The sequence below is a fragment of the Gossypium hirsutum genome, chromosome D04, assembly GCF_007990345.1.
Source record: "Gossypium hirsutum isolate 1008001.06 chromosome D04, Gossypium_hirsutum_v2.1, whole genome shotgun sequence".
Classification (NCBI taxonomy): Eukaryota; Viridiplantae; Streptophyta; class Magnoliopsida; order Malvales; family Malvaceae; genus Gossypium; species Gossypium hirsutum.
In genome coordinates this window covers 3,677,668-3,688,953 of record NC_053440.1, presented here as the reverse complement: position 1 = coordinate 3,688,953, position 11,286 = coordinate 3,677,668, and the positions used below count along the sequence as shown (strand labels likewise).

Genomic DNA, 11,286 nt, shown 5'->3' with positions numbered 1-11,286 from the left:
TAAGCATGCTTTGGTACCTAGAATGCATTTTGTTTGATGAATTTGACCATTTGGGATTGATGTTGTATTGGTGAATAAATAGGTATGAAACTTTGGTATGATTATACATGAATATATAATGATGAATGGTTGATTTGATGTGTCAATTGTGACATATTGGTTATGTAACAGCCCGAATTTGGGGCTAGTCGAAATAGTGGTTTCGAGACCACAAATTTGACGAGAAAAAAAATTATTTTCATTATATTTTTATGGTCTACGATTTCACAAAATGATTTTGTGAAAATTTCGTTCAAAAAATTTGACGTTTGGGCACTCAATTTAGTCAAAAGGACTAAATTGTAAAAATGAAAAAGTTGAGTTCTATATGTTAGAGGTGTCCAATTGTTATGAAATTTTAAATTGGAGGTCTTTATATGGTAATTAGACCATTGGTTAAGTTGGTGGACAAAAATAGGCATGGTTGGGCATGTTTCCAAAGTTTTCATTAAGGGTATTTTGGTCATTTAGTTATTAAAATGAATTAAAAACAAAATTAAAAGCCAATTTTTGTTCATCTTCAACCCCCTAGGCCAAAAATTGCATGGAGAAATCATGGCTAGGGTTTTTCAAGCTTCCAAGCTCGATTGTAAGTCTGTTCTAGCCCCGTTTTTAATGATTTTTACGTTTTTGAAATCCTCGTAACAAGAGTTACCTATTTTTACCATTATTTTGAACTAGGGTTTGTGTTTAAAAATTTACCCATGAATGATATGCATGTATTTTGATGTTTTATGGAAGAATATGAATGTTTGGAGTGTGATGAACGTCTTTTACTAAGTGATTTTTGATGAAAATGCCTAAAAGGATTAATTTGTAAAAGTTATCAAATATGTCTCAAGTGTGTGAATAAGTGAGAATTGTGGGCTGCTATAGTTATGAAAATGGTTCAGCTAGGCCTAAAATGCAAGGAAATTGAATAAAAATTATTTTACGAGCCTAAGGGCAAAATCATAATTTTGTAAAACTTTAGGGGTAAAAATGTAATTTTGTCAAAGTATGATTTTTGGACTGGAATGAATAGTGTGAATGTTATATAAGTTAATTTTATTGTTATAAATCAAGAAATACGAGAAATTTAAATTGATCGATAAAAAGAAAAGTGAGAAAAAGTGAAATTCCCGAATGAACCTTTGGAATAAAAAGGGATACGAATGAAGTGACAGAAATGATCACATGTGTGGCACGGACTGTGTGTAGGCCACTATGTAAAAGTAAAAGTGATGGTCACGTGTGTAGTACTATGTGCAGGCTACTACGTGTACCGGAATGATAGGTTGCATGTCTAGTACTATGTGTAGGCTACTATGCGTACCGGATAGTTTTGATCACGTGTGTAGTACTATGTGCAGGCTACTACGTGTATCGGATGGTAATAGTCACATGTGTAGTACTATGTGCAGGGTACTATATGAACTGAACATCATTGATTAGTAAGGTGTTGCTATGTGCTGATTCCACCGGACATCATTGATTAATGAGGTGGTTGCTATGTGCTGAATCCACCGAGTATCTGTTATTATTCCGAAGTGTTCATCGGGAAATTGACTAAGTGTAATTAAATAGTTAATATAGGTGTGGAATGGAATTGAATATCGAATTAGAAATGGAAAAGTGAATTTTGAATTGAATTGTTATTGAAAGTGAAAAAGTGAAATTATGAAAGAGCACATTTAGCAATAAAACAATTTAGATAGCAACAGTTGTGTGACTTTGAAAAATCACCAAAAATGGTGGAGATTGAATTAGAGGCTGAATAATATATGAAATTGAAGTTGAATGAGTCTATTTTCACATAAAAGAAATAGAGAAAGCAAAAGAGTTATATATTTTGAGATATTTGAAGTTTGGTTAGATAGAGTTAGAATGAGTTTGGAATCCCCTATTCTGACTTTGGAAAATTGTCAAAAATTGTACAAAAATAATTATGGGATAAATTTTATATGTTTAGAATCCTCAGTGAATCTATTTTCAAGAGAAACAAAAGGAAACAATATCTGAATTCTGTATAATGAGATAATTAATTTTTAGTTAAGAGAGGTTAGAACTATCAAGCAGTGAAACAGGGAAAATTTTAAAGAATAAACTGTACTATTTGGCTAAACCAAAATTCTAAAAATTTTATGGTAAGAATATATGTGAATCTAGTTTTGGGAAAAAATAACGGTTCTTAATTTGGAGCTCTGTAGCTCTAGGTAAAATAATTTAGTGACTCTAACTCAGAGAGACAATTTTAAGTATACATGTAAGTGAATAGTGAAACTATAGAAAATGTTATTTCTAAGAGTGTTATGTACATTAAGGATGTCGAATGGAGAGGGGGAGGAGGAAAATTGGAAGAACATATGAATGACTTATGTATAATTGACCATATGCTCGATTATAATCGATAAACGATTGAAAAGAAATGATGTTTATAATTGTGCATTATTAGTTATGGTTAAAGTTCATGTGAGAAAATAAAGTTTCATAGCATGTGTATGTGGTATACTTGGTATATGATTTGGTATGTAGCAATGTCAGAAATGGTTTATGAATTAACTCTTGTTGGTAAGTTTGGTACATAAATAAATGTGGTGCTTATCCATGCTTATACTGCTTATACTATCTGTTTATTTGGCTAGCATACTTGGTGTGTATGCTTAGGCTTTGGCCAAGTTGTGGCTAGATTACGCCACATCAAATTTATAAAATTATGCATTGAAATGGTAAATGCCTAGATGGAAATATGCTTGTGATCAAAAAAGGGTGGTAAGGTTTAAAGTTTGTAATCTTTATTAAAATGGTTTATCATGTGGATAGTCTTCAAAAAAAAAAGACTAGCTTGCGACAATGGTTGAGTGTAATGTTTATATCTTGTGTGATATGCATAGGAAACGGGAGTGGAAAGGAAATGAAATACTAAGTTCATTCTTGAAGTGTAAAATGACGCAAAAAGGGGATGTTAAGTTAAACGATAAATATGTATTAGTATTAAACTTAATGAAATTGAACTGTAAGTAAATTAAATGGAAATTGCAAATGATATGATTTGAATTAAATGAATTATTTTGGTATTGAAATGTATATTGGATTGAGAAATTGAATTGAATCGTGAATATGAGAATCGTGAATTAAATGAAGGATTGAATTGCATGAGTATGTATAGAAGTCCTGTTTGTTACAAATATAGTATTTTGAAGGTATAACATGAAGATTTATAAAAGCATGTTAAAAATTTGAAAAGTTTAAATTTGAATAAAATTTTATAACTTGGTTTAACATGTTTATAAGTGTTTGTGTTCTGGTAATGCCTCGTACCCTATTCCGGTGTTGAATACGGGTAAGGGGTATTATAGGTTAGTCACTTAGGATAAATGATATAAGTGTTGTTTTGGCATGTTTTTGATGTATTTTAATAGGTTGAGGAATGGTATGTTGCATGGTTGTGGTATATTTGAATGTTTGGATTAGTAACTTGCATTGTAGGGTACCTTTTAGGTATACACGGTTTGTCACATGACCATGTGTGGTCATGTGACACACATGGCCATGTGGCACGGCCGTGTAGTCTGTATGTTTTGGAAAGTTATTGTTGTACATGGCCTTAGAGAGTTTCACGGTCTATGACACGGCCGTGTGACTTCTTTTTTTAGTAATTTTACATTTAGGTCCACATGACTTCGGTCTGTTACACAGCCTGGTGACACGACCGTGTGACCTTGTTATACACGGTTTCAGTCTATTGCACAGTTTAAGCACACGACCATGTCATCTAAGACCACACCACATCAGCCTGTCACACGGCCTGGCCACATGACCGTGTGACACATATTTTTTATTTTTACCTATCTTTTTGTAGAAGTTTTGAATTAATCCTAATTTGTTTTAAGAGTTGGTTTAAGAGCTCCATAAGCTCGATTAAGACACAATTTTAGTTGTAAATCATGTTATACTTGTGTTAATGAATGCTTTGTTGATTGATTTAATATTTAAGTTGAATTCATAATTAATAGTGATCGTTAACTGTCATAGCATTTTATAGCTCGGGTCTGGCAATCGGACTAGGTATAAGGTGTTACAATTTCGTTTAAGATAATCTGGAAACATCAAATAAAATTTTAAAATTTAAAAGGAGATTAAATTAATTAATTTTCATATTATAGTAACAAATTAGTTGACATTATTAATGGATAAAAATATTCAACAATTTATTCAATTTATTTTGATGCTTTGGAATTTAAAATTTCAATATTTAAGAAAAAAAGAAATTTAAAATTTTGGCAATGGGATGAACAAGTACAATTTGGCAATTCTTGTGTATTATTTTAGTTTATATCACTTTTTCACTTTAATTCTTGAATTTTTTTACACCAATCAATACTTTAAAAAAATACTTTTTAAGTGAAAAAAACGAAAGCGACCTAAAAGTTGGGTGATCAAAATGAAAGTGTAAACATGATGTGGACTGTACAGTTTATCGCCATTAAAGATTTAATGTTTGGATGACCAAGATGAAAGCACCTAAAAGTTGGGTGACTAACTAGGTAGTTTATCCTAAAAAATAACGCACGTTTGTCTTGAATCATATCAACGTGATTAAAACCCTTGTCAAGCACCCATTTAACACGGATTTAAACCATGTGATCCTATCCCCTGACCCCAATGTTGTATAAAAATAATAATGCAAACTTTTAAAGATAAAAGCTCTATCTTCTTTGAAGTACAGGAATAAACATTATCCAAAAACCCAAAATTGAAAATCTTTACAACATTTAAATTTATTATAGAAATATAGATATGCATGCAATGGTGATAAGCAGACACTGCATTTTTATTTTGAAACTTATAAATCGAACTTTGCATGTCATTGATTGAGTAGCAATCACATTTAATCCGTAGATTGAATTTAAGGTGAGAAATCACCACCTTCCCCACTACCATACCCTGAGCCATAGCCTGATCCACTTCCATAACCCAAGTCGTTGCCTCCACTTCCACCACCTCCTCCTCCTCCACCACCACCTCCTCCTCCACCTCCACCTCCACCACTACCACCTCCACTTCCATATCCGGACCCATATCCTGACCCTCCTCCATTGCCACCACCACCTCCACCACCTCTACCACCACCACCTCCTCCACCACCTCCACCTCCACTTCCATATCCAGATCCACTTCCATATCCGGACCCATATCCTGACCCTCCTCTATTGCCACCACCGCCTCCACCACCTCCACCACCACCACCTCCTCCACCACCTCCACCTCCACTTCCATATCCAGATCCAAACCCATATCCTGACCCTTCTCCATTGCCACCACCGCCTCCACTTCCATATCCAAACCCTCCTCCACTGCCACCACCTCCACCGCCACCTCCTCCTCCACCACCACCACCACCACCACTAGCACTACCACCTCCACTTCCATATCCAGATCCACTTCCGTATCCAGACCCTTCTCCACTGCCACCACCTCCACCACCACCACCTCCTCCACCACCACTAGAAATACCACCTTCACTTCCATATCCAGACCCACTTCCATATCCGGATCCGAAACCATATCCCGATCCTCCTCCATTGCCGCCACCACCACCACCTCCACCACCACCACCACCTCCTCTATTTCCTGTCCCACCACCAGATCCAGAGCCACCTCCACCACCTTCGCCCCTACCTCTATCTCTTCCATTACCATTAGCTCCTGAACCATACCCAGAGCCACTTCCTGAGCCATAACCTGAACCATATCCAGAACCTGTGGCACCACCTCCACCACTTCCTCCTCCTCCACCGCCACCAACTCCCTTTCTTGCAGCCTTAAATGGCCTAGTAGCAAAAGCTAAATCCACAAGGAGCAAAACCAAGAAAGCAGCACCAATAACCCTAGAACTTCCCATATTCAAACCACACTTAGACAATTAAAAGCTGAATTCAAACTTAGAAATCTACATGAAACAAGCTTTGATGATGGAGAAAAAGGTTAGGGCCAAGCAATCTATTTATAGGAGTTAGAAATCAAATAAAGAAGTTTAAGTAAAACTTGAGATAAATATTTTAAATCTCTCTAATCCACACTTGCAAATTAATAATTTAAATCTCTCCATGTTAGCTGAAATTCTACTACTTCAGTCACGAAAAAGAAGGTTGAGAAGAGGATGGTAATGGCTAGGAACTTACGTCTTCTTCTGCATGCAATTTTAGCATAAAGTATTATCCTATTTCCCAGTTTTGACTTGAAGGTCCTTTTTTCTCGTCACAACTGTGGGCTACTTCATTTTTATAAAACAATATTCTATATAATTGAAAAAAATATTATCCAATGTTTCAGTTTTCCTCTTCTTTTTTTCTTAAACCATGTTTTGACTTTTTGGTTTGACTTTCCGCACAATGTTTGAGTGGCTTATAGGCATCCATCAAAGTAGGTTTCAGTAACTATACATATTTATATATCTATACCTATATATCAACCTACAGACACCTGTCATTTTCTATAAAAAAAAAATCTCTTTCTTTGCCATCGAAATAGTTTATTTCCAAGTTTTTAAAATAATGAAAAATATATTTTATTTAAATTTAATTATAAAAATATGAATATTAATATAAATCTTTTAATTTTTGAAAAACAATTAAAGCCATGGGAACTTACAATGGTATCATATTTTCAATAAAAAACAAATAAATATTTTTTTTCCAAAATTTTAAAATTCAAATTATTAACTAAAGCACAATATAAAACATGAAATGATTAAAAATTGAATTGGGCATAAATAGAAGAATGCTATAAATTAACATATTAAAAATTATATAAATATAAAATACTTTATCATGATTTATAAAAATTTTGGAAATTTTAAAAAAATTAACAAATAAACCAAAAATATCTATCATAATTAATGAATAAATATTAGTAAGCAAGTTTTTTAAGAATAGTAAGAAAGTTAATTTTATTTTTGGCATAATTACCTTTTTATTCTTTCAACTTTACAAAAAAAAAATTTAGCTTTCATTTTTTTTCGTCTCTTTTACCATTGAACTTGTATTTTTTTTATTAAATCACCCCAAAATGGATTGGAAAAGTTAACGTTTGTTAATTTTGCTAATATGACATACATGTGTACTGTCACATGGATGACATGTTAGCATTTAATCATTTTTTAAAATTTAAAAAAATATTAATTTTTTTATAATTTTTATATTTTTAATAATTTTAATGATTTTTAATTCTATTTTTTTTGAATTTTTATAACTTTGAAAAATTAATTAAATGTTGATGTGTCATCCACATGGAAATCCACATGTATGTAATGTCAGCAAAATTAAAAAAAAGGTTAACTTTTCCATCCATTTGGGTGATTTGACAAAAAATATAAGTTGAAGGGCTGAAAAAGGTAAAAATTAAAAAAAAATTAAATGTAAGACTAAAATAACTTTTTTTATAAAGTTGGATGGTCAAATAAGTTATTATGCCTTTATTTTTTATATAATGTTTTCGTTCGTTCACAAACGTGGATGTCACATATTTTATAGGGTAAACTACATTAATTGTCCCTAAATTTTGTTTTAAAATTACACTTCAATCACCTAATTTTCAAAAGTTACATAACAGTCACTAGTGTTATCAAATTATTACATTTTTGTTACTTGATTGTTAACTTCAGTTAAAAAAATAGCGTTGCACCTTAAGTCGAAGGGTTAATAGCTAATTTGGTCCTTGAGATAGCGTTAAAAATCATTTTGATATTTTAAAAATTTTCTTAACAATAATTATAAAAAAAATCTTAGACTAAAAATTATTAAAAAATCTATAAAAATAATAAAATATTATATTTTTAAAAAATATATATATAAAATATTTAAATATGTATAAATCTAAAAAATTCTTAAAATTAAAACTAAAAAATTTCAAATTAACATTTCTTGCAAATTTTTATTATATAAAAATGAGTGGGATCAAAGTGAATGAGTAATTTCTTTTTCTTTTTTGAAAGTTCAAAGACTGTGATTTTGATGAGATCAGATGTGAAAAAATTAGCAGCAAAATTCTTGGTTCTTCCTTGCTACAATTGATTTTTTAATGATTTTTTTTTATTTTTAAGATTTTTAATTTTTTTTACAATTATTGCTATTTTTTTAAAAATGTCAAAATAATTTTTTTAACTATAGCTTATGGACCAAATTAATTATTAACCCTTTGACTTAAGGTGCAACATTACTTTTTTAACGAAAGTTAACAGTCATGTGACAAAAATGTAATAATTTGATAATGTTAGTGACTATTATGTAAGTTTTGAAAGTTGGGTGATTGAAATGTAATTTTAAACTAAATTTAAGGACAATTGGTGTAGTTACCTTATGTTATATTATACGTCAATAATGGCAGTAGAAATGATCGCAAAGTAATAAGAAAGAAAAATAAGAACATTGATTTTATGTGAAAAACATTTTTTGGAAAAAACCATGGGCAAAGAAGGAGAAATTCACTATTGTTGAGAAACAACAATACAAGAGTTTTTCGACTACACACATTTTTAAGTATTAAACAATCATGTTATAATCAATTTCTAATAGAAGAAGTATAGTTCTATACGGATTCAACTTGTGTAGCATGGTTCGTACCGCGAGGGCTCCACCCCCACAGATCTCCCTATTTTGCCTCTCTATTTTATTTCTTTAACAAGTGACGGGATTCAGGTCGCACAATAACACTTTGTTTTATAATATATATATATAGTAATATTTTTTAGAGAAAATATATAAAATAAAAATTTTAACATTAATCTCATTATAGGTTCTTATCATATATGTTCTTTTTAATACAATGTCTAGAACTACCAATAGTTTCTCCCCAACCCTTAAATATGAGGATAATGTGTTTCAATGCACTCGAACTCACGTCCTCCTATATTAGCAATAATGTCGATACCAATCAAATTAAGACTCAATCGATATATATAAATAATTTAACATTAAAAATTTAAATAATTAATTATTTTAATGTATTAAAATTATATAAAATAAATTTAAACTCTAATAAGTATAAACAAAAACTTATCCACAAATCATTAAATTATCTATTAAATTCATTTCTATTGCAATTTTTTATGTGGTTATCATGTGAATATTTAAAAAAAAATTCAAATTGTGACTTTAGCAATAAAAGAAATTTAATAGTGTTACAAATTTGACCTAAATTTTTAAATTAAAAAAATAAATGGACTAAATTTTTAAAAATAAAAGTATGAAATTTAAATTTTAAATGAATGAAGAGTATAAAAGGCTAGAAGTATATTTTAACCTTCAAATTTTACTCTATAATTTAGTCAAAAATAATTAATTCAACGCGAAACATGGTAAAAAATCATAGTAGTAAAATTTAATTTAAAGGGTGAGGTGTCAACTTATAAAGTTTTGGAAGTTAATTTTTTATAAAATATAATTATATTAACTTTTACATTTAGAGTGCGTTTGGTTTGTCAAATTTTAAATTACGTTTCATAATATGATTACTAAAATGTAAATTAAGGATGGAATGTAAGATTATCCTGTTTGGTTCATTTGGCTGGAATGTGATATTCGAGCAATAATATTTTTTTAATTGATATTTTTGTATCATATTTTTTTGATTATTATCATGATTCAATTTACAGATTATTAGTTGTCATACTTTTAGTTTATAATATATTTTACATAATTAATTAAATTAGTATTATAAATTAATTTCAATATTTTACATATTAATCATTAGTGTTTATAATTTAGGTTAATATATGTTTCAAGTCCCTATACTCGTTAAACAATTAGAATCTAGTCTTTCTATTTTTCAAATTTTAAAATTTAGATTCAATTGTTAAAATTCTGCTTTTAAATTCGATGATGTAACATTGTAAATTTTAAAAATAAAATCTCACTTGGTAGTCATGTAACTAAAAGAAATTCATTGTAATGAACCTCAAGTAAACAAAACAATTTTAATGGTATTAACAATTGGACTTGAATTTTGAAAAATCTAAAAAAAAATGTAAGACTAAATACTTAAACAAAAGTAGTGGGACTAAATTAAATATGCACAAAGAGTACAAGGACTTATATCATATTTTAACCTATAATTTATGTATTATACATGTTATTTTTCATATCATACTTGCTTCAGTTATTTTCTCATATTAACTCTGTGTCATATCTTAAGTCACCCCATATTATGTATAGTTTTTCATAATAATTTGTTTTTAACTCTAAATCCATTTACTTAAGATACTAAAATATAGAAAAATTAAATATATTGTCATATTTCAATTTTTAAGTGTTTTTTCAAATGGATGTCAATGTGCCAATGGAAGTGGCCACTTCCGCTAGCACATTGACAGGAAATATACTTGCCTTATTTGGAGTTTCAATCAAATCACTTGACCAATGACTTAAATAATCTTGTGGTATTGTGTTGGCCCATATTTGAAAATTCATCTTTTGGAGCAACAAATCTTTGAAGATTTGATTAGATTGGATGAAGCAATCAAATCCCGTGAAATATGGAGATTGAATCAAGACTGATTAGAAGACTTATCTTGAAGATCTTTGGTTTATTTTGGACTTTATTAGGACATTTTTAAAGCCTTTTTATAAGGTTCTTTTAATAGGATATTCATTGTAATTTATCTTTATCTTAGCAAGCCATTAACTCTTATATGTTAGAGGCTTATGTGCGTTAGGACTATGTATGGAGAGCACTTATTTGTTCAATAAAGAACATTATTTGTAAGAGTACACTTTGATTGTAAAACCTCTTTGTGTTTGGTTTTACAAAGAGGTTTTACAAGCTAAGTTCTTAAAGAGATAATTTAGCAGTGAGAGCTCTAACCTTTGAGGAACAAAAGTAATGATTCTTTACTGGAATGTGTTAAATCTAGGTTCATTGGCTGTATTTGTTTCAAAGATAGTGAATTCATCTCACTTAGATAAGCTCTGGAAATGTAGGGAAACTAAACTGTGTAATCAATTTATTGTCTCCTGTATATGTGATTTATTAATGAAAATAAACTATTAAAAAAGTAGGAAATATATTGTAATAATCTTAACAGTCATCTCTTATAAATGACTTAGAAGTCTTTAGAAAACATGGGTGATTCATTATATAATATGGAAATGCATAGAGTGCTAGCAAACATTACACTTTTATTTTTGAAAATTACATAACCATCGTCATTTTAGTATATGATCAAGTAGTAAGCCGAAGTCATAGTTGGTTTGAATTTATGGTGAGAAA

The 11,286-nt window shown here is 30.0% G+C and overlaps 1 protein-coding gene across 1 annotated transcript; it reads right to left on the bottom strand.

Moving 5' to 3' along the window:
- Positions 1–4,927: 4,927 nt before the first annotated feature.
- Positions 4,928–5,923, bottom strand: LOC121215887 (glycine-rich cell wall structural protein 2). The gene is made up of 2 exons (XM_041090690.1): positions 5,155–5,923; positions 4,928–5,043 (listed from the first exon to the last, which is right to left on the bottom strand). Exons 1-2 carry the CDS (start codon positions 5,921–5,923, stop codon positions 4,928–4,930), a joined length of 885 nt encoding a protein of 294 aa, XP_040946624.1.
- Positions 5,924–11,286: the final 5,363 nt, after the last annotated feature.